Raw genomic sequence first — 24,892 nt, forward strand, 5'->3', positions numbered from 1 at the left:
TTGAAGAGCGAAAAAGTTAATTCTCAAACTCACGACCCTGGTTGTGATGTAACTTGGCCAGATATCCAAAGCGCGGAATGTAATCTTGGAACAAGCGCTCAGCTGCAGTCTGCCCTGTCTTGTTCTTGGTTGGGTAGGCTTGGGCAAATCTTGTGACATGGTCCATAACGACCAGGATATATTCAAATCCTCCACGGCTCGACTCCAGCTGCATGTAGTCAATGCAGACCAGCTCTATAGCTGAATGTGTTGTGATGTTACCCATGAGCACTCGTACATGTACAGTCGGTTTCTTCTGTTTTATACACGGGCACTTTCTGGTCACATATTCTTCCACTTCATTCTTCATGTATGGCCAGTATGTCAGGGGGTGGTTGTTGGTGTACACTGTGAAGTGTGGGGCGTAGAACAGGTAGTCTCCGAACTTCTCGCACACTGCCCACTTCAATGCCAAGAACTCAAGTTTACCACTGTGTAATCTGTAGTTCCTCTCCGTCATTGTCAATGTTCTGGATCCGTACCCTGTTACTCTCAACCTCCTGTCTTGTCGCTGGTATAGGATGGCACCCGTAGGTGCCATCCTATACCAGCGACGACGGGAGGTTGAGAGTCCTTTCGGATGCGTAAGTGTGGAGTGTGAAGGATAAGTTGAAGTCCTGATATGACAGTATAGGTGTGCTTGCTAACATACCAATTAGTTCCTCCATGATCTGGCGGTGGTCCCTGGTCCATTCTACTGGAGTTCTGGAGGGAACTTGTGGGCCTTTAGCTTTCTTCCTGCTGTGAGTATCCTGTGTTGTTCCAGACTTCGCCTGCAGCAGTTCGTACAAGGGTGTTGCTGTCCAGGAAAAGTCTTGAATGAAGGCACTGTAGTAGCTGAGGAACCCAAGTAACCACCTCACATCACCTACTGTCTGGGGAGTCCCGACTGTTAAGGACCAAACAGCCTCCAGGTCCTTAGAATCTATCTGCATTCCTTCTGCTGACACTAGCCGTCCTACGTACCTGACTTCACTCTGGAACATTTCACACTTTTCAGGTTTCAGATTTACACCTTGATACTGGAGGGCCCTCAACACTCTACGGATACTCTCAACATGCTCCTCAAAGGACCTCGCATAGCATAAGACATCTAAATACGGAATGCAGCACTCATCCCTGAGCGAGTCAAACATTTCTTCCATACTGCGTTGGAAGGCAGCAGGTGCATTGGACCAACCCAAAGGGGATTTGGACCCACTCATAAAGCCCCCAGGGTGCAATGAATGCTGTCATGTGTCTGAATCCCTCTGCAATGTATTCCTGGTGGTACACTTTGCCTTGGTTGAGAATGTTGAACCAGGAGTATCCCCCAAGGGTGTCAATCAGATCCTGTATCCTTGGTAATGGGTGATGGTCAGAGATAGTTTTCCTGTTCAGGAGACGGTGACAGCAACACCAGTGGCTCACCTGGCGAGAGGATGGTTGGCTGGAGGAGCATTGGCAGCCACCCTCAGTTCGTACTGTTATGGAGTGTTGTATAGCATCTACCATGCTGGTTAGAGTATCAATCCTGGCAGTAAGAAGTTTAATCTGGTAATTTGACCTTTTTGTGCAGCAGACCCTTTTGTAGCACTCACATCTCTGTCAGTTTCATCGGTAACTTGGGCACTATTAGCCATGGATGGTCTTGCTCTGGTTGGTGGGCCCAGCGCAGCCTCTCATTCTCGTCACTTATGATTTTCATAACGTGCCTGAGGATAGCATCGTCAGTTGCATTGCTATCAGCTAGCAAGGGTTTTAGCTTGCTGCAAATATCTTTACACCAGTGGCTTAGACCCTGGTAAACAGTGTGTAAGAACACATCCTGCACAGTAGCTGCACTATACTTCCTGTCTGAATCAGCTTGTTTCGCCGCAAAGAGTTTTTTTTTTTTTTTTTTTTTTTTTTTGCAACCCCATGACTCGGTAAAATAACTGCTTAGGGGTTTTGTGTTTACTTTGCTTGGTGCACATCAGTTCTTGGAACAGCTCTGTGCTATTTCGGTCCCCCAAGTGTGATTGTAAGAACCCCTTTAGCTCAGCTACAGTCATGTCATCTTTGTTCATCAGCATATCTTTAAAACTGCCTGGTTTGATAAATTGCAGCACACCTCTTACAATGTCGGCATTGCTCAAGCTCTCTTTTAGGCCGCTGTCTATTTACCTGCAGACATTGTTGAACATGATGTCTGACGAGTAATTTCCAATCTGGCTTCCATGTATCTTAAACTCACAGGGCTGGATATACTTAAACATGGGGGGCATAGGGAAGGTGAATTCATGAGCTACATTTTTGGGCTGCTCAGTCTGGTACATGTGTGTTGTAGTGGCGCCTCCCTGTGCTATAGTGTGATTCAAGTTAGTGTTCTGAGTAGGTGTTATGTACTGGCTCATTTTCCTGCCAATTTCTTCGTATTCCGCAAGCATTTTACGCATGTCTGTATTTGTTTCAGGTACAGCTCCCTTACCACTCCCAGAGTCAGGTGCAACATGTGATGTCAGATAAGTGTTATCTATCAGAGGTGGGTGGATTTAACATGTGTAAGGTGAGTGTCGTATCAATATCAGATGTACATACAGCAGTGCAAATCTGTTTTGCTGATTTTACAATCTCTTGCAATGACAACAGTTCACTCATACCTTTGTCCTCTGTCTCGAGCAAAGATTTACTTGACATGAAGGCATCGATGTACTCGAAACAACCCTCACTGTCTTCCAGGTCAAGTTCAAATGAGTCTTTACCTCGTACTGGCCTGATGATCTTGGCGATGCGAAACAGTTCATCAGCAGGCAGTGTGATCAGGTCTTTTCTGATGTCCCATAACAAGTGTTTCCTCATACGATCTGCCATGACATCGTTCTCCGTTGTTCCTTCCGAAACTGCCTTATGCTCTGGATGAAAACAGCCGTCTGTTCAGCCCTCTGTGTGCGTCTCGTTGTCACCATTGATGCAGCAGCCACCAGCCTCTAGCACCAGTGCCACCTTGTCCGACGGTCCTGGAATCTCTGTATCCCCCTCCTAGCGTCACCTTGAGTGGATCCCGGACAAGCCCCCAAGAATCTGTTGCAGGCCTCGGCTCAGGAGACCCAGCTGACAGATTACTGTTATCTGTAAAACAGGTTAAAATGTGAAGAACGATTCGCGTCTGCTCTTTCACAGCTCCTCTGCAGATATATTTAAATCCCAACAAGTTAATTTTAAGTACAACAGTTGCTTTTAAAGCATTAATTCATTCTTCTCATCTGTCTCATTACATCACTTTAGTCACCAACATAAAAATAAATCACCTTTTGTCACTCATTTCCTCATTTTTACCTTCTTTAGTTAATATTTTACTTTTTATATATACCAATATTCATAAACAATGAGATTTAGTATGAAATTACTTCATATGTACTGTGAAAGTGTGTATTTCAAAAGGCACTTGCTTCTTAAAACTACTGTGAAACACAATTCACTCTTTTACCTCCATAGGAGTGGATTTATGATGGATACACAGACTCAGTGGCTTTCTATGCTTCCTTCAGTGCTTGGTCACGTACAGTTCTCTGAACTGACTGATTTTGACAGTATGGACAGTCAGAGTAGCAGTAGAGTAGCCTGACATAACGTTAGTAGGCTACAGTGGTACCATGCCAGTGTCGTCATCGAACACGGCTGCGCTCTGATATCAACAAATGTAAATTTCAGTATCTGTAAAAACTTCATATGTTTTGTTTTCAATATTATTTTTGAATCAATTTGTTTAATTTTAATAACCAGCATGTTATCGAATTTAGTTCATTTCAGTTCCCCTTTAAATGATAATGAGCAAATGCTTACCCCACCCCTCTCTTCCATGGGGGGTGTCGAATGGCTGAGGGTGGAAATATGCTAATACTTGACAGTTGACACTGGACGTCATACTTGATCGTGGGCGGAGCATGAGCATTATGACATCATATTGCTCAGAAAATCCAAACGGCTTGATTATTGAGTGTTTAGACTTTGAGGGTAAAAAAAGGGTTAGGGTTAGGTGAATTTTGCATCCGATGACCCCTTTAATAATTTGTTACCTATTTAAGCATCAAGAACGGTACAACATAAATGCTATCGGCCAACATCGGTTAACAGCATAGGCTATGTTATCGTCTAGACGACTATTGATTAAAATGACAGACATTTAATAACAAAGCTCCGGAAAGAGTTTCGAATCAAAGTAACATTTCAGAAGGTTTTTTTTTTTTTTTTTGGGACAAATAGCCTATTAAACTAGAAACAAAATAATGAAGATGGTAGAGCTGAGATTTGAACTCGAACCGCTTGAAGCACCGCGAAGCACGTTGAAGCGTGGACCACACAGCTATCGTCTGAACGCTGTAATATGAGCATCAGCTTAACCTTAAGTCTTATGCTTACGCAAAGCCTCATTTATGTGACGTTTTTCTATTGCAATGTTTAATGTTGAAATGTTTTCATTTTTTTTATCATAACAACCTACTGTAAGCCTATTTAATTCTTAATGCTAAAACACAAATGCTACCGACTAACATATTGTAGCAAGTCCTAACAATTTTTTCATTTTGTGATAATTTGGTTTATTTCACTTATGTTTCAGCTCATAAATCTAGGCCTACTAACAAATTAAAATTACACGAAGTATAAGACACATAATCTTGCATGCATTACATGCATAGCCTTTCTAAATGATTGAAAAGCTGGGCACACAATGTTAACGTTTAGCCTACTTTGCTTAAATGTGATGCAAAAATAGAAGCCTACATTTGTTTCAGTTCCAAATTTGTACTGTAATTACAAGCTGGGTCCCAATGTGAAGGCTGCATCCTTCGAAGGACTGAAGACTTCAAGGATGCAGCCTATGCGTCCTTCGAAGGACGCACCATGTAGCCTTCATAGGATTTCCTAATTGCGCAACCAGGTGTTTCTGATCACCGCTCCTGGCGCCAAGCAACGGTGCGAGAGGATAGCTGCCATCCTGATAATTCATTTGATATAGCCTAATTGAGTAAACAGCTATGGAGCCAGAATTGGCTATTGTCATTTTTATGTTTTATATTTTACTGGAGGACATGTTGAGGATGTTTCAGCCCCGGATCATGTATTTTCGGTTTAGCCCTGTTTGAATATAAAACCCAATTGAATATAAAAAAGTCCAGTATTTCTCGCACTCGTCATCGTCAGCTGTCACAGTTGCCAGGCGACAAGAACAATCCTCCGTATGGTAGACTGGTCCGAGCGCTTTAGATGCGCCCTTTGATATGGGACGCAGCTGTAGTTAGCAACAATTTGTTAATATTGTGACAATAGACCTACATTTTGTTACTTTAATTTTCGGAACTGCATATTTCTTTTAAGTATTCACGTACAAATGTGAAGTAACCTACTGAAGTACTTTTTTTCCCTCACATATGATTTTACATTAAACTACACAAAAGTATATAATGTAACAACCTTGAAAATATTCAGAAGTAAAATGCAGTAGTAGCATAATATAAATACAAAACTATAATAAAAACCCTGACAAGGAGTTTTTTCCCCTGCAGAATACATACCTCTAGTTTTACTCTTGATACTAAAAACTTGTTATTAAAAGTACTTTTTTCAGAAATTACTTAAACTAAAAAAAATATATAAAAATAAAAAAAAACTCAGTGACATGGCAGCCATCGATTGAGTCAGCCCTGCAAACCTGTTGGTAGACAACTTAGTGGATAGTGGAAATAAGCACTCAAACACTCTGGAGACCATCCCAGATGATGTCCCACCAGCAGAGAGGCCTTACCAGGGGCAGCCCATTCCAGTCCAGCAGCTCCAGGGTCCCCTGCTCAGCTGAATAAAAGTCTACATAATTTTTTTCTTATTTTATGTAGGCTACTGTAAATGTTTGTTGATTTTGATATGTTTAACGTGTGTTGTTAATAGTTGGAAAAAGTACTTTAATGTAGCCCGTGGAACAAATGATTTTCATTTACCAATTTTATTTAAAAAAAAAAAAAAAAGGTATACAAGAATTTGTTTCATGTAGAAATTATGACGGTCAAAAAAATAAACAATGTCCAGAACAATTTATTCTCTTTTATTTACACATTTAAAGTTGCATAAAAATAATGTACAGATTTTTTCTTTCCTTTAAAAAAATAAAAGTGAAAAAAGTGAAACAAGAATATGTAGAAAAAATATATATTTTTCAATCATTCTCTCAAGAGAAAACAGTCTGTCCATCCTCTCCCTACTCTCCTCGCCTCTGCCTTCGTGCTGGTGCTGGCTCCTCCTCACAGTGGGCACCCACTGCTGAACTCGGCCCTGAGGACAAACCAGGGCCAAGTTTCAGCAGTGGGTTTCCCACTCACAGCCTCACCTGTCTCAGGACACTTGCAATCCTAAGGGCAGAGCAAATGAACCATGGCTTGTTAACAACAACAGCACAATACATTTCAGCAAAGACGTGTGTATTAACTTTCTTACTTTGTATTTTTTTTCTCCTGAATTGCTCTGAAAAAAGCTTAACACATGGGTGCAATCTTAAGTGCATTGTTAACACAGCAAAATGACACATGAAGACATGCATACAAAATACTTAAGAAATCATATTTCTATATACTCAAATTTGGTTAAAACCACATAGCTTTCATGACAGCACTACAAAAACAAATAAAAGTGAAACCCCATTCCCTTATCAACTGCTTTTCTAATTGTTGTGGGCTTTATAGGGTGAGTGATATTTCTTATAATACACAAGTGAGATAGACTAGTGCAAATATTACAAATAAGTCGTTAAACTAATATTAGCTCAAGTTTTGGCTAAAACAACCTGACAAATGAAGCCACGCAATTGTGACGGAGTTAAGATGAAGTTTATAAGAAACTTTAACTATGGTTTCGCTAGCTATTTGAGTAAATGAAAACATAATACTTACATTTAAATGTGAATTTGCTGTCCACCACCGATCTCTAGTCTCGGCCGCCTTTAAAAATAAATAAAAAATGTTGTTGTCACCGACGTGCAATGACTTATGGGGTAGAATAGGGTAGGACAGGCCGCTAAGTGTCCATTTATGTATCCTTCCTTTCACGGGGAAACGAAGGGCGCATTTGGCGTCGCTTTTGAATCAGGGTTGCCTTCGTCGCGTCGCAATGACGCAACCGGCCTTCGAATATGGCCTTCGGAGAATGCAGAACTGAATTGGGACAGCCTTCATCGCGCCGCGGTGACGCAATCGGCCTTCAAATGCAACCTTCCAAGGATGCAGCCTTTGAATTGGGATGTCCTTCGTCGCACCGCTGTGACGCAATCGGCCTTCAAATACGGCCTTCGGAGGATGCAGCCTTCACATTGGGACACAGCTACAGTATTGGAATTATGAGTTCGTTTAACTACAATGTTTCACTTGAATTTATCTGCTAGCAGTTCTCAACGTGCCGCGGCAGATTACGCAATAGAATAAACTGACACTTTTCAAAGTCTGTTATTGTAGCGCCTCTTAGCGGTAAAAGGCAGCAAATACATATCCCCAATTTTACGGCCGCTGTAAGAGTATTATTCTGGTTGAGTGCCAACTGTACATTAGACTCTCACAAACAAATGAGCCCGCCTCCAAGTTTATTCTTCAAAATAGGGCAGCAGTTTTACTTATAATTTCCAAGCAGTGCTGTCAGATTTTGTGACATTGAGAGGCGTATTCTATTCCCATTGTCATTGTAGTAATTTTGATGGACAAATCTTTTAGCTAGGGCTGGGCAGTATGACGGTATATATCGTTACCGCGGTAGAAAATGTAAACCGTAACAGATTTTTTTTTATTGTAAATAAGTGGGCGTGGTTAACTCATGCAGCGTGCATGAGACTGAGACATTGAGATTTATCAAAGAAACGTGGAGAAAGCAGATCAAGAGGATCCACAAAGGAATTACATTTTCTAAAGGGTTGTTGTTAACGTGATATTTTCGGGGGAAAAGGCGCAGCAGTCAACTAGAGCAATGCGGCACCCGTAGGCTACAGTTTAGAGGATTGCACGATCGCAACGGGGAAAGCATGAAGCTTACTTGACAGCAACAGTTCATAAATCAATATCATAACGAATAGAAATAACATTAAATGATGTATAGTTATCTGCATCTTTCCATCTCTTATGTATAGTTACTTTTTAAACACGAAACTCGCATTCAGCATAACATGCTGTGGTAATGAACACCCTGCTTGTTAAAGCGAATGTATAATCCTGTATCTGAGGCAAAATTACTAAATATGCAGCGCGCGTTATATATTTCTAACTCCAAACAACTGTCCACTGAACCAGCTGATAAAATATTCCTTTGATTCAATGCGTGATTACAACGTGTCACTCAAATTAACCGATCGCATTTTACTGATGCAAAAGACGCGCGTGTGCACACGCACTAAGAGGGAGCGCAGTGTGTCGGTGTTCACCGGGCTATGTAAAATAATGGCGCAGTTACAAGGTGTGTATAATTTACACTACTTAGTCAACACTAACAGTAGCTGCTGTTCGGTGTTCACACTGCTGTTCTCCTTGTCACTTATGAACTTGACACTTATGAACCTCTCTTGATTAAAGCTTTAGGTGACGGGTTGCCAGATATCACAAAATGAGCAAAACAAACCCTTTAAAAAGCAGTAGCCTATAATAAGCAGACATGGCAAAAAATTTACCGGGAAAACATTTTAACATAACTAGTATTTACTTATATCCTACCAAATTAAAAGGAAGTAACTAATTTATTAATGAATAGAATAGTTCAATATAAATATTCAGATATTATAAGCTGATTGATGAAGTAAAGCAATAACATGAGATTGAAAAATTATTCAGCAACACTTTATTTAAAGTTTAATTGCACCTATGAGTTGTATTTAATATCAACCAGTTGGGGGCAGTTCATCTACAAGTTGATGAGTGTTTTGTTTACTATATTTAGCTATTAAACATAGTTTACCAAATAAATAATTTACCAAAGAAAAAGAAAATTCAAACAAAGTGAAGTACTTTTCATTTCTAAAGTATTTGGATTTATTTATTATACAAAGCCCTTTTTGTCGATTTTTCGAGAATAACTACATATATAAATAACTATATCGTGAAATATATCGTTACCGTGAAATAAAATTAGTCATACCGTGAAACTGAATTTTGGGCATACCGCCCACCCCTATTTTTAGCCAATGTCAAGATGATTCCAACAACGTGTACTGTTTATTTTCTGCATAGAGGAGGTTTTATGATTATTTAGCTGTCTGGGCCATTCAGAAATCAGAGCTCGTCTGACTGCATCTGTCACTAGTAACGTCACAGTTATTGTCACAGCATGCCTGTATGTATTGAGACGACCAATTTTTTTTTGGAGACTAAATGCTGTCTTTTGCCTGAATGATTGGCCATCGATGCGATAATAGTTTATGTATAGCCTCCAATTGTTTTTGGGGTTTTTTTTTGTGTAAAGCTATGTTTGTGTGAATTTAGTAATGAACTCACTAAAATCATGTACACAGATTTAAAAGTAAAAAAATAATTAAAAAAACACTTTATTTAACTTTTTTTTAAAGAATGGTTTACTATATATGTGGCAGGTGTAAAAGTAACTAACTTTATATAGCTTTAAGATACAATTTTTTTTATCAAGTGGCACTTTGGAGCTCCAAGTGGCCATATTTCAAGACAGAGAAAAACCTTGCAAGAACTTCAAAGCGCTCATTGCAAAGTATTTGTCCTTCGTTTAGTATGTCATAAATTGAAGCATCGGTTTACTGTCGGAGATTTGTCACTCGCGACCACATTCAGTGTAGACAGAATCACTGTTTATAATAAGTTTTATTGCTTTTAGTCGTGCTGCTCGCGTCTGGTCAAAGTCCCTTTCAAGGAAAGTCTGTTCTCTCGCCATCCATATTTGCAATGCCTCTGGGCAGCTATTTCGAGCATCCAAGACCAAGTTCTATTTATTTGAATGGGGGAATCCTGAAATCTCTAAAACTGCTTTCCGAGTTCACAATTAAAATATAACGTATTTCAAATCAGCAACAAAATCTGACATGAACTGTCCCATAAATGATGTTTCTTATGCTCAAATAGTGTTAAAAGAGCTTTGCAGTCCTAATTTTTTTTTACTTTTTCTAAGTCTTTTAACGGCAGCTGCAGTGGCGCTATAACTTTACCAATCAACGCATGGCTCTTTTACTTTAGAAGGTCGGACTATTCCGTCATGTTGCGCGTTGCGGTTTCTCCCATTCATAAGTAATAGGAGTGGTTCACTCCTTGAGTGGTTATTCAAGACGGTTCGTCTTCCTATCTCTATAGTCTTTGGACAAGGTATGCTTTATTTTTATTTTTATTTTTTACTTGTATTAATTCTGAAACTTGGAAAATAAAGCTACATTTGTCGTCTTTAAAATTATACCGCAAAGGGTTTAGGAAAGACAAGCATTTGAGTTTAAGCATGTAATTTTCCTGTTTTGGGCTTAAAGGGGTTTTGTGCTTGAAGGGGTTAAGTGTCAAGTCACCTTTATTTATATTAGGGATGCAACGATACCATTTTTTCAGAACCGATCCGATCCGATACCAAAAATTCTGAGTATCGGCCGATACCGATCCGTACCGATACCAGCGCAGTTTTTTTTTAATCAAATAGAATTTCTATAACTCTGTGTTGAACTGATAATAAGAACTGAAAAAAGAAAAACAACAACAAAAAATATATGATCATAATCTGACATAAATGCTATTATAAACTAGATTAGTGGATAATTCAGCAGTAAAATTTAGTCTAGAAAAATTACGAGTGCACAATAATTGTATAAAATTTGAACATTTTGTGAAAAAAAATGTTTAGTGGGGAACAAATTAGAGACAATAAGTGTAACACTAAATCTGGTAAAACTTTAGGCTACACATTGCTCTTTGTTTTGTTGTAAAATACATTCATGAAAAACAACAACAAAAATAAAAAATATAAATTATTTTATAGCCTACAATAAAATTGAGACATTTTTTAAACGTATAGCACAGCTGTTTAATGAGGTAGCAACATAATAGATAGGACAGAACAAGAACGGCTATTGATATTGTTTCATTGCGTCACTGTATTATGATATGAAAGGCTCCAATACAGAGCGGCACAAAGCGCTTATGCGCATCCCGAGCGCAGAATGATGCGCTTGAAGCAACATGAGTCACAGCGCGCAGCGCGTCGAGTCCGCATTGAAAAGTTTATAGCACAAAGAAAATACATATTGATGCGTAGTGTATTGTACAGTATCTATCTATGCAATAGTCTATTCAGCATTTTCTTTTAACAGTTTTAAATTTCAGTTACTGTGCGCGTGAAGAACAAATAGTGCTCTGACTTTACTCCAGTGTTGTGATCTAACAGACACCCGGTAGAAAGTAACATGATTAAGGTACAGCAATAAAGTCCAGCAGAGTTGTTTTATGCGAACCATAGACCTTTATCTACAGATCAAGTATAATAATAGTAACACTGAATCATCTTGGAGAGAGTTTCATTGTGTTAACTGTTGTAACCAGTGTTCGAATTGAGGGGGGGCTGGGGGGGTCCGGGACCCCCCATAAGCATCAAGGGACCCCCCATAAGGCCCAAAAAATTTACCTCGGGGGGTCCCCTGGTTTTTCATTAAAACTAAAATAATAGAAACATAATTTATTAGGTAATATATATATATATAGTTTTTTTTATCAAAGTGTGCTGCCGCTCCCATTAGAAAGTAATTCAAACTAGATTTGCGTCTGAAAAGACGCTCAAGTGCGCCACTGCCGCCACACGCTGTTTTCTGAAGGAATTACCAGACTGTTGAATTTATAAACAGATACATTTTATTGATCGTGCCATTAATACGCCAAATATATATATATATATATTGCGTGTAAATGATACGCACTGCAAACCCCTTGAGTAGGATTGGGGTGTGAGTATACGTGTGTATTAGGGTAGAGTGGGGGAAAACGCCCCCCTGGGGTAAAACGCCCCCCACCTGTTTTTCCCAAAATAACCACCAAAAGTAGTCAAGATACATTTTTACTGTTGCTATGCACTACGTTGATAACGGGGATATACAAATCTCTATGGATAAGCTGACACCAGCGACACATTTGAAGAGAATAGGATTACATGGTAAATGCTATAATTTTCAGATATTAGTAAATAAGTGTTTAAGAGAATATTGTTCTGCAGGATATCGCAGTGATGTATGATAGATGAATAGTGAAGTCTGTAGTTTGAGATCATATATTATTTATAAGGAATATAATTATATTTTAAAAATAAAAATAAAAATTAAAAACTCATAGCTTGTGGGGTAAAACGCCCCCTACGCTGAGGGGTAAAACGCCCCCCGTGGGGGCATAGTTTCTCTATCATAATTACTATAATAAAATATTTCTGTCTATCAAATCCTTTGTTTTACACTTAATGCAGTATAACTAGGTGGTAAAATCTAAATATTTGAACAAAACATGAAAAAATTACCTCAAGTGAGCATTAACTAGCTAGCTTGCTAGCAAAGTTAGCTCACTGATGGAAGGTAGTTAAATTGGGCTATTTTGGACATTGCTGAAATAAATATTAATATATATACATGTTGATACATTACTTGCCTTTTACCTTTAGAGATTAAAAACTATTGTCTGTTAATTTTGCTGTTGATCTATGAAGCAAACTGGTTGGTAAGAAAGGGGGCATTTTACCCCACCTTGGGGGGCGTTTTACCCCACCGCTGGGGCAAAACGCCCCCTTTGTACAAAAATATTTTCAGTGAAAATACTAATTAATTATGAAGGCTGAGCAATTTTAATATTTGGTGAATAACTCCTGCCATAGTCACTCAAAACCGGGATGGCAATTCTAGTCACATTTATGTTTTGTTTCACTGTAACGTCACACTTTCCTTAAGGGGGGCGTTTTCCCCCACTCTACCCTACACGCCATAAAGTGCGTATCATATGCACGCAAAAACTATTTTTGGCGAATAAATGGTACGAGAAATAAATTTCGTGCTATAGATAAGCACTTTTCACGAGAGTCTGGCAGAGTGGATCCTCATTTTCACCTCACGATGACGGTAAGATAGATATTTCTTTATTTTATGATTGTTTGGTAATTTACTGATCTGAATAGAATTTCGACATTAACGCTTGTCCGGGACACGTGCGTGTGTTTTTTAAGGGACAAGTGAAAGAGAATTGTACTTGTCCAACCGGACAAATGCCCTGATTTAAACAATTTTCAATATCAAAAAAATTAAACAAGAAATAACGTACTCGGTTACTAACGTAACCTCAGTTCCCTGAGATTAGGGAAAGGGTATAGAGAGTAAAAATTAGGGAAAGAAATGGCCTTTATAAAGTTTAAAAAAAATATTCTGATAAGAGTGTTTTCCAACAGTGATGTAATGAAACATTGACAATTTAAGCTTGAAGGGAGTAAAGCCCCTGTTTAGGCTGGAAATGTAGAAGAACTTTTATTTTAAATAAACCTTAATTTTAAATCAGCCTACTTCAGTGTGATATTTTATCATATTATCATGCTTAACACTGAGAATTTGAATAATTGAAATGTGATGATCAGATGCAGATATCTAAATCAAAGAATATCATATAGCCTAGGTTCGGGAGGTTTGCGGGTGGATTATTTATTTTTAACAGCAGATTCGGGGGACTCAAAGTGCACCAGATTAATGAATTTATCTTTAAAATGTAAAAAAATTCTTCCGGGGGGGCATGCCCCCGGACCCCCCTAGAGGTACCGAGCTACACCCACAAAAATACTGTGGGAAACATATGATGGTCTACGGAAAAGACACATTTAATTATCTTATTCAAATACATGATCGGGATTTTACACCTAGGCCTACTACACCTCATTTTGAGCCAGGAAAAACCCGGATTATTACATAGATTTTTGGTGGAGAAAAGTCTTTAGACTAAAAGTTAAGTAAATGAAATTATAGTATTATATGAAATAAATAAATTAAAATATGTATATTATTACGTTGTTTTTTGGGGGGGAAGGGGGACCCCGCAAGAGCTTTGACACAATTCGAACACTGGTTGTAACCGAACGCGACGCGCTGTTTGAATGAAGAATGACTGACAGCGCAGCTGAGGGAAACGTTTACGTGATCTTGAATTTAACGACTTAAATATTAATTTATATCTCACATTATACTATATAACGGCTTCAGAACACTTATAATATTGTGCACGAAAACTTATGGTGCTTTATAATGTTTGTGTGCCTTTTGTGGGGCTTAACAATAACACTGAATAGTATACGCACAATATCGGATTTGGATCGGCCTTGTCTGACCGATACCCGATCCGCCAAAAATGGCAGTATCGGAGCCGATACCGATACTGAGTATCGGATCGGTGCATCTCTAATTTATATAGCGCTTTATACAATACAGATTGTATCAAAGCAGCTTCACATTGATAACATGAAAATAATACAACAAAGTTTGTTTCTAGAAGAAACACCCGTCCACCCTAAATAAGGCAGATCAATAATATTGTTGAATATTAAACAATATTTTAGTGTCTTTGTGAATACAAAATGGATAAGCTACTACAGGGAAACATGTGAGCAATGTTGATGCACTTTTTTTGTGACCAAAAATTATGCTGATTTGCAATATGTAACATTTTTCAGCTGAAATATAGAAAGGCGGATTGTTGTCGAAGAACTTCACTACGACTGGTTTAATTTATCACCTGAGAATACAACCCCCTGAACATCATGAAGAGTTCAGTTACCCAAATTTAATTCAAGATACTTTATTTTTGGTTTTTCAGCTAAATGTAAACTTAACTTTTGTTTTCTGCAAAAGAAATCACTATTGTGTCTCTATTCATTTGACAGTATTACATTTTCATGTTATGATAATTGCTATAGCTGAAATTTAAAAATGTTTAAATGTGAAAGTAAATTATTTGCTATTAAATTTAAGTATTTGGTGCTGTGATGAACACCTTTGCGAATACAAAAATCCAAATGGCTGTTTAAAACATTTAAATACTGTTCAGAAACAGAATGTAGCACAGCTGCTTTGTTTATGGGGGTTACTGGGGTAAAAGCTGCATTTCTGCTGTTCCATAAGAGAGTGAATGTGCATTTTTATTGTTGCACCTCCACTCGATCTGCTGGCCTCCCATCCGTGTTCTAAAAATCTGAATTCGTAAGGTCCACTATAGAGCTGGTAAGTCCCGCCCCTTCCATAAAACCCCGCTGGACCTCTAGGTTGAAAAATCGTCAATGCAAGTGAATGGGAGAAAATAATTATTTTCTGGTCCCGTTTGAATTGTGCCATGAATGTGAACATGTGTTGTCTGTGATTTTTATTTTTTTATATAATCTTTCATGTTACGAGTTTGACAGTATATGGTATGATTCTTCGGCTAGCAGTTGTGGAAAAGACATAACGAGAAAGACTACATGTCGCCTATGTGACGTCACCCCATAAAGTTGACTTACCCGTGGTTTTCGCCAACCTCAACGATTTTGTCCTCTCCCTGAAAGAAGGCGGTGAAGTGCACCAAAGACACAGTCATGTTTAGCGGGATCCGTGAGCTAGAGCCGTGTGCTAGTGGTGGTGACGTTTCAAACGCGTCGAAAGCAGCAAAGAGTTGTAGTCCACAAAGTGCTCTCACACAAAGTCTAACCGTATCAAACTTCTACCCGCTAAATTGCAGCATTCTTCACACGAAAGATTATATAAAAAATTCACAGACAACATATGTTCACATTCATGGCACAATTCAAACGGGACCAGAAAATAATTATTTTCTCCCATTCACTTGCATTGATGATTTTTCAACCTAGAGGTCCAGCGGGGTTAGCGAAGGGGGCGGGACTTACCAGCTCTATAGAGATCCGTACAAGTGCCCACAATAACAGTACAGTGCATGTTTATTATAGTGCTATATTGTATTACCTTATATCAGGAAATGTCTTATATCTGTCTCTCTGTGTAACATTTATACTTAATTAATTATAAAGTATATTTGGCTGTTATGAATGTGATCAATACAAAATTATCTTTTTGTTCTTCTCAGCCACAGTTGAGAGCTCTCAGAAGGCTTACCAGGATGCTTTTGAGATAAGCAAGAAGGACATGCAGCCCACGCACCCCATACGGTTGGGTCTTGCCCTCAACTTTTCAGTTTTTTACTACGAGATCCTCAACTCTCCTGAGAATGCCTGTCACCTCGCCAAGACAGTTAGTATTGAAATGACTAGCAGCATAAGGGGCTGTTCACACAGGACAAGTGTGTCAAGTTTGTCTTTAACAAAAGCTGGATTGTTTTCAAGTTGCCAAACATTGAGACAAGGGACAGTCGCCAAAAACAGCCATGCATGTTTACATTTTGTTTTGTTTTTATCTCAGATAGATGTAACAACTCATCCTGTGTTAACAGCCTCTAGTCTATACACTTCATCACATAAATGTATTTTATTCCTTTTACCTCATTGAATGATTTTTGAGCTGTATCCCTTAGAAGCACCTGTATATTTCACTCATTCAGCCCAAATGAGAAATTTGAGCTTTTTTTATTACAGGCTTTTGATGAAGCTATTGCTGAGCTTGACACTTTAAATGAGGACTCCTACAAAGACAGCACATTGATCATGCAGCTTCTAAGGGACAACCTCACTGTGAGTCCTCCATCACACATACTGCACCAGTTATGTTTAAGTGCTTTATTAATTAATATATTGATTCTTATGCCTGCAGCTTTGGACGTCAGAAAACCAAGGTGACGAAGCAGGCGATAATGAGAACTAGGGGAGCTGCACTGATCTCCAAACACTCACACATCCATTTTAAATACACAAATGGCTTCCACCAACCCTTCACCTCATTCCACCCAAAACCACCCACCCCTCTCCATTCAGTTCCTAGCCCCTTCCCCTATACCTTCTGATTGATGATCAGCACCCACAGAAAGATGCTCAGCAAAGCCCCTTACAGACACCAGTGGCTGGGAGGGGGGTGGGTCACAGGGAGACATGCTGACATTATAGCAGGTCCAGTCATTTTGTTTGTGAATTTAATGTGTACTGATTATTTAACCCTGTCCATTATGTGTCTCTGAGTGTCTGTAAGTGACTATCGCTAACAGAGAGTAACTGAGTGGCTGTATGAGTATGTGTGTTTGTATGTAGTGAGTGTAAGAGTGAGTGTATTGGGGATCAGGGGTTGTGAACTCTAATCGTCCTTCCTGATAATTCCCTTTGTTCCACTTTAGCTGGTTGTGCATTTGTTTTGTTTTTTTGTTTTTTTACGATCATATTTTTTAGTATAATTCATTGGTATTTACAGGTTTTATTGTATGGTTATTAAACTGGCAGTTTATTTTCACCAAATACTAATTCTGACTTCTCTGCTTTCTTGTTTGAATCTGTTCTGATTAAGCTGTATTTTTTTACTTCATATTCTTAAGCACAAGCCATTACATTTTTTAACATTGATAATTGGACACTATTGTATTTCATATACTATTTAAATGGTAGTAACTTGAATGAGTAAAGACTCATTTACTCATTTTGTAAGCTTTTACTCATTTACTCATCAAGCTTTTTAAGTTCTCTTGCAAACAAAAGCCCTATGTGTTAAATAGTTTCTGCTTCGACATTATACTCTTATAAAACCTGACAGTCAATATAAATCAACAGAAGTTAAATATTTAAACAGGTTTTAACATGAGGCTGGAATGGCGTGTTTGGAAAGTTCCATATTTTTTGCCACTAGGTGTGAGTGTGATTTCTATTTTGAAAGAAATTACTACTTTTATTTAACACATGCATTAAATTGTTCAAAAGGGACAGTTAAAGACATTTATTACCAAAGATTTCTATTTTAAATAATTGGTTTAAACATTGATCATTATAATTTTTTTTTTTTTTTTCATTGGAATGATTTCTTTATTGTAAGGATGCTTAAAACTCAGCTTTGTCATTACAGGAATAAATTAAATCTTAAAATATACATAAATAGAAAACAGTAGTAAACAGTAAATGTTAAATTGCTATATTTCACAATATTACTATATCAAAATATCATCACAATATCAAATAAATGCAGTCTTGGTGACCATACAAGACTTCTTTCTTAAACATTTAATAAAATCTTCCTGACCCCAAATGGTAGAGTAAGCAAAAAAGGGGAATTCCAGTTTTACCTATTTTGTATAGTCAGGTCACCTTCATTTATATAGCGCTTTTAACAATATAGATTGTTTCAAACCAGCTTTACAGTGATAATAGAACATTACAGTAACAGAGATTGTTTTACATTTTGCTTTACAGCAGCTCTAGAATAATGTTATTGTCCAGCTAAAGTTAGTTTTGATTGATTGATTTACTTCCGTTGCAAAGATCATTAGTTATTAACTTAGGGGCTGCTAACACGACACCACTCTAAAAGAAAACCCTCAATGCGCTCCGGCCCGCTCATCTGCTCAAAATGATGTTTTATTAAAGTTCAGGAGGAGCACGTTCAGATAATTAACACAAGTGGAGAGCACTCAGCAATAAGAGGTAAATATACATTCAACAGTCTCACCTCAATCCATTGACAGTTTAGCAGCATCCCTCCACCACCCCTTCTCCACACTTCTAGTCCTAACCACTAACATACAGGGTTCAGGGTTCAGGCCGAGCTCAGAGCCCTCCCCCTGGACAGCACGCCAAATACGCATTCAACTTTACCCCCTCTAATTGTATGGAAGTGTGAACTCATGAAACAGTGCCTGGTGGCTCGAGATTGCAAACCTTGAAATAGGTTCAAAGGTGCAAGCCTTGAACGTGCGCAGGCGTGTAGTCCTTTACAAACCAACCCTCAACAAACTACTTGTCTGGCCTTAAAAATGTATAATACAGAATTATTTATCGCTTCCGCGTAGCCACGTGAACGGAATTATCCCGACAACTTTTTATCTGTACAGAGGTAAAGGGAAGGGAAGGAGGCCTTCACAGGGGAGAGACTAGTTGACACGTCAGGACTGCGTTGTCGTCATGTCCAGTTGCACGATATAAAAAGGTTCACAAGGTTGAACCTTACAGCTGGCATTTAGTTTTTATTAGACAATCAAAGATATGTTTGTGAGGGGAATGATTTGCACTTCATATGTTATAGGATATGTTGGCTGAATTTCAACCAGCTTTATGTTGTTCCAATGTCGGTAGTATATGTAAATCAAGTGGCCTTTATTTATATAGCGCAAATAGTTTCAAAGTAGCTTAATAGTGATGAAAGGAAAATTATGCATTTCGGCTGTTGTTCAGCTGAAGTCAGTCCAGTGTTAATTCAATTCTGTTGATTAGTTCAGTGTGAGAATTTTTTATTTAATTTAATTAAAAACATTTTTTCGGTTAATTTCTCATACAACAGCATCAGTACAGACATATCATTAATATTGTTGAATATTAAGTGTCCCAAATTAAAGGGGTGGTATAATGCCCTTTTCATGAGATGTAAAATAAGTCTCTGATGTCCCCAGAGTGTGTATGTGAAGTTTTAGCTCAAAACACCCCACAGATATTTTTATATAGCATGTTAAAATTGTCACTTTTTGAGGGTGAGCAAAAATGCACCGTTTTGTGCCTGTTCCTTTAAATGCAAATGAGCTGCTGCTCCTGGCACAGAGGGCGGAGCTACAACAGCTTGCACTCACACAGACATGCACTGACTATTTCTAAAACCTTTAGCCTTTTGTGTTCAAACCGGAGTTAGACAATGATGGAGAGATTAAAGAAGAAGTGACAACATGTAGAATGCAACAGGACATTTCTGAATGGTTAGTTGAAGAATTTATGTACCTTATGTGTAGTTGTCTTCTAGTCATTGATTAGCATATTCTGTTATGACAATCTGTAAATCGTGTTCCGGGGTGGGGTTTATGTAAATTTTAGGGTTAGCGATGTCTCTAACCCGATAGGAAGCTCGTGTAGTTGCCTACCAGCCGTTTGTTGTAGTCCTTAAAAAACTATTTCTTTAAAAGCTAATATCTCCCTTTGCTTTGAACTTTGAGCATTGTAACTTTGCAGATGTTGTTTATGCTCAAACAGCATCATACACACTAACTAAAGTTAGAAAAGTGTAATCATAATCAACCACCCCTTTGAAGCCAGAGGCACATAAATAAACTGTACTCTTTTAGATTCTATTTCTAAATACTTGCTAAATGACATAAAGCTGGTGTGCACAAACTCTGTGCTTAAAAGTAACCATTAAATCAAAATGGGCAATTCTTATATTGTTATGGATTGTTGCAGAATATATTATAAATTATTTATGCATGCGCATTTTTTTTATTTATTTTTTATTCATGTGCCTTGCAGGGATATCAAAATCAAGTCCTGCCTACATTTTCTCTTGTTTGAGAAACCGTTTCAATTGGATGTGTCACAATAGGGAAGAAATGACTATCACAACTTCCGTTTCATGCAAACTTTCAGAACAGGGATGCACACAGATTCTCATTTTCAAAGCATTTATTGTGAGGAAATTAGTGTAAGCAAAGAATCAGAATAGCATACTGTTATTCTACTATTACTATTTCTGCTATATCTTTACATTAGGAAAGATGTCATATTTTATTTCCCAAGACGGCATAATATTACAGAGGCGTTAACAAGAAATTGATTTAGTTTCAGCTCATCAAAAGTGGAAAAGATATTGATAGAGAACTGAAGAGCCCAAATCCTTAAGAACAGCTAACGTATTCTGCAAGACAAGAAAAAAACATCAACAGTAATAATCAATCTAGCCTGATGAGTGAGTTCAGGAGTAGGCCAAAAACCAAATCAAAACTAATCAACAGATTAGAAAACTAGCTCAAGTATGCAAATTCATTGCTCTGTACAGTAACACTTACACTTGGATACGCAGGAGTATGAGATGTACAGGTATTTGAATGTGCCGACACATGGATCCGAGAAGACACTGTTGGAGGCTAAAATGGAGCATCCGTTTTTCCCTTCACATCTACACCATAAAAATACCAATTGATAAACAAAAACTTGATTAAAAAACTTAGCTGTATTCTATTATTGTTAAAATAATTGTATTACCCTGCTGGGAAGAAACACTTAAACTAGCCTATAGGCTGGTCTTAGGTGGTCTCCCAGCCTGATCAGCATAGTTTGGATTGTTTGTTTTTATCTGAGCAAAGACTGAATTACCTGTCGAAATGTGTACATTGTGCATGTAAACTGACCCATTAGTGGCTATTGTCTGTGAATTTAAGGCGTAGCAGTCAGTTTTGGCAAGCTGAGAAACAGGTCGTCCAGTAGAACACGTGCTGCTATCAGTTCGCCCGTAGTTAGCGCTGTGAATGTGTATGGCAGTTCCATCCTCTGAAAACAACAGTTCCACCTTTTACAATCTCTTGGATGAAAAAAGTAATTACATACTATACATTTTACCATTTAGTAATAAACTCTGGATTATCAGATGAAACAGTAAAAATAAGCAAGTCAAGTAACAACAGAACACACACCACACTTCAGGTCATTAGTCTCGTGTTCACAGACCATACTTGAACCTATAGAAAAAGGAGAGATGTTGTAAAGCAATTAAAAAAAATAAAGTACATTTAAAATAGAAGTAAAAGTCTATGTGAGTTATTGTGATCATGCTTTTTAAAAGCATATCAAATGGAGACTGTGTTTATGCGCTTTATCTAGTGAAAAAGAAGTGTGCTTAGCTGTACTAATTGTACTTGTAGTGTACTTCAAATCTTACTTTTTTTTAAACTGCACTTGCAGATAATGTAATATTAATTCAATTAAAGGCCACTTAAGTACACGAGTACAAGAGAGAACACTTTCATGACTGTTTTGTATAGCACACTTAACACAAAATGAAGAAAATGCACTTTGTAATAATCTAAAGTTAACAGTTTTACTTTACACATTAACCATATTTCAAAGACAACAGAATAAATTATTAAATTACATATTAAGATGTACTTAAATCCTACTTAAGTTGGCCAAAAAGCATCATAAAGATCAGTTAATTGAATTTAATATAAATTTAAGCAATTTAATTGCAATTAAAATGCAATTAAGTATCTAAAAACATTACATTCTGTGTAAACAGGATAAAACAGGAGCTAACGGGTTAAGAAATACTCACGAATTTCAGGTGGGAGGCAAAAATAGGAGATTGCAAGGTACTTGTATATGCCAGGGCAGGGATCAGTAAAGACCGTATCTGTCACAAAAACCTCACAACTTTTCAGGCCATTGCAGCTTTACATGTCAAAGAAAGAGGCTTACATTAGTCATTGCGTATTTATACCAACTAACAAAATATGTTTGAAAAACATTTAATAACATTATTTCTGAATGTTCTCTGAATGTTTTTAAACATGTCAGTCAAACGTTACAGAAAACAATACGGGAATATTACTTTTGAATGTTTCAAACTGAGGCACAGAATCAGGTTTCCACATTTGTGAAATCAGCCTCTTGGCAATTATTATACCAAATAATATAGCTTGTTTCTCATGTATATACATTTTCTCGGAATTACCATCTATCCTAAGAATAACTGAGAGTGGACTTGGTTTGAATATATATATATATATATATTTTTTTTATGCTTCAGAAAACAATGAAACAATGAACGTTCTATTAACGTTACTGGAAGAACGTTTGTTCATAACTTTGAGAGAGCCATGCCAGAATGTTTAGAGAATGTCCCTTGTTAGCTGGGATGGTATTTGAAGAAGACCAAGAATATAAATGTACCTACAAATTACCAAATTAAATTTAAAGCAAGTAGATCCATCTACCTTTTCGACACAGGAGCCAGTGCATTAGGAGAATAGCACTTGTTGTTTTGGAGCTCAATGGATGGACGTCCTTCCGAGCAGGTGATTTTATCTGTACGTCCATAGTTTGCAGTATTTATCTGAATCTTCCCATTATCTTCATGGAGATAAAAAATAATAGCATTTCTTAATTTAATCAATGTGATCTGATTTCTTGAAACAAAATAAGAGTTGTGGAAATATAGCTCACCACATTTCAAGTAACTGTATCCACCATGACAAGTCACACTTATTTCTGGAAGAAGTTAGAGTACAGAAGATAGTTACAGGCTTGCAAAGAGATGTACATGGAGGAGAGAGAGAAAAAAATCAGACCTGCTTGGATGCAAATGTAATTGGTAGTGTAGTACTTGTAGGTTCCAAAACATGGATCTTTTGGTGCAAGTCCTTGAGTGTTTAACTCACACTCTCTCAGCCCATCACATCTTTGAAAGGATAATAAATAAGTCAATATCACTAACAAATCAACGAACTAACCACAGAGTAATCAAGAGACTAATTCTATTCTTCTGTCACAAGCAAAAAGACAATGAAAAAGATCTTTACTGTTTTGAGACCGCAGGAACATCTATCGAACACTGAGTATTAGATGTTTCGCCTTGTGGTCGTCCAACACTGCAAATGATGCTGCTTGTGCGGCCAAATGTTGCTGATTGTACACTGATCACACCAGAATCTGAATATAAGAATATCATCATTAATGGATTACTGTTAAAACAATAACAAAAAATAGTATATATAATAAATAACTTATAACTAATTATTGTAACTACAACTCTTACCACACTTAAGACGCTGGACAGACCCATCACACGTAACTACAGTCTCTGAAAATTTAAAAGAGTCCCCCTTGAAGGTATTATTTGTCATTTGTAATAACAATAATAAAATAAAAAAATACAGTATGGTGACATATTGACACCCCAACCCCCACACACAAACAAAAAAACATGACATTTAAAACTGGACTTAACAATTAAGACATGATCTTTGTTTAACTGGTGATTGTTGATGTTGTTCATAGTTAAATGACATACCTGCAGAAATCAGCAATCTGGAGTCCTGCACCACTAAGACAACAACATAAGATAAATGATTAAAATACCTTTGCAATGCTAATCTTGAATCCATTCACACTATTCTCCATCCTGAGTTTAACCCAGAACAGAGCTGTTGAAATGTCTAAAAGTGCAGCTCAGTATTTACTGTGCATCTAATTCAACTTGGAAACTTACAAGTAAGCAGAAGGACACTGAGCAAATACATGGTTCTGCTGTTGGTGTACATGTAGCCTCTGATAAGTTGATTCATATTTATATGGCCTGTTGTCTGATTGCTTCTCCAATGTTCCCTCTAAACATATTTGAAAGTAAATACATCCGTGTAAGAAAGTTGAAACCGTGAAATCTTGTGCCAACATTTCCTATTGTTATAGAAACTTCCTGAATAATTTCTCAGGCATATGTGCAAATATTTACCGTAAAAATGTGATCTTGTGCAAACACTCTCTATTGCTAAAGAAACTTCCTTAACTGTTTCTTAGTATTTAGTGCAAAACTGAATGCAAATATTTCCCGTAAAAAATGTGATCTTGTGCAAACACTCTCTATTGGTTAAAGAAACTTCCTGAATAATTTCTCAGGAGTTAGTGCAAATACTTAGTGAAAATATGTAGGCTTGTAGGTTCCATAGCATGGATCTTGAGCTTCAAGTCCTTGAGTGTTAAACTCAGTCCATCACATCTTTTAAAGTTAATAATAATAAAGTATATAATAAATAATAATAAATAATAAAGTTAAATAAGTTAATATCACTAACAAATCAACTAACTAACCACAGAATAATCTGTAACGACTGAGACAAATCAGACACAAATATTTGTTATAGTTTAACAAATAATATTTAAAACTCACTCTGGGATCTGTGGTCCCATCCCCCCAACAAGGGCAAGAAGGTCTTAGTTACCATGACCACGATCAGATAAGTTGGTTTTATGGCTGTTAAAA

At 37.5% G+C, this 24,892-nt stretch overlaps 2 protein-coding genes across 3 annotated transcripts in view; one reads left to right on the forward strand and one right to left on the reverse strand.

Annotated features, from left to right (window-relative positions):
- Window positions 1-17,412, forward strand: part of ywhabb (tyrosine 3-monooxygenase/tryptophan 5-monooxygenase activation protein, beta polypeptide b) — a 31,255-nt gene extending 13,843 nt beyond the window's left edge. For both annotated transcript variants that reach the window (XM_084388814.1, XM_084388815.1), the window contains exons 4-6: window positions 16,101-16,264; window positions 16,606-16,701; window positions 16,781-17,412. In XM_084388814.1, the coding sequence (XP_084244940.1) occupies window positions 16,101-16,264; window positions 16,606-16,701; window positions 16,781-16,831 (311 nt within the window). In that variant the 3' untranslated portion in view covers window positions 16,832-17,412. The remainder of the gene's footprint in view (window positions 1-16,100; window positions 16,265-16,605; window positions 16,702-16,780) is intronic.
- Window positions 17,413-20,523: 3,111 nt separating this feature from the next.
- LOC311278938 (rhamnose-binding lectin-like) lies at window positions 20,524-24,235 on the reverse strand. The gene is made up of 12 exons (XM_084390110.1): window positions 24,122-24,235; window positions 23,924-23,956; window positions 23,669-23,713; window positions 23,433-23,562; window positions 23,202-23,311; window positions 23,077-23,121; window positions 22,848-22,983; window positions 22,187-22,302; window positions 21,549-21,593; window positions 21,267-21,405; window positions 20,925-21,034; window positions 20,524-20,773 (listed from the first exon to the last, which is right to left on the reverse strand). Coding segments are annotated over exons 1-12 (987 nt in total). The 5' UTR covers window positions 24,198-24,235; the 3' UTR covers window positions 20,524-20,771.
- Between the last annotated feature and the right edge of the window lie 657 nt (window positions 24,236-24,892).

Source organism: Rutilus rutilus (genome assembly GCF_951802725.1).
Source record: "Rutilus rutilus genome assembly, chromosome: 19".
Lineage (NCBI taxonomy): Eukaryota > Metazoa > Chordata > Actinopteri > Cypriniformes > Leuciscidae > Rutilus > Rutilus rutilus.

Excerpts from the sequence above, each read along its gene's own strand:
- LOC311278938 (XM_084390110.1), bottom strand. The coding sequence starts at position 24,197 with ATGAATCAACTTATCAGAGGCTACATGTACACCAACAGCAGAACCATG. Across the intron at positions 23,714-23,923 it reads CAGATTGCTGATTTCTGCAG|AGACTGTAGTTACGTGTGAT; the intron begins GTATGTCATTTA and ends TTAAATTTTCAG. Across the intron at positions 23,122-23,201 it reads TTACATTTGCATCCAAGCAG|AAATAAGTGTGACTTGTCAT; the intron begins GTCTGATTTTTT and ends AACTTCTTCCAG.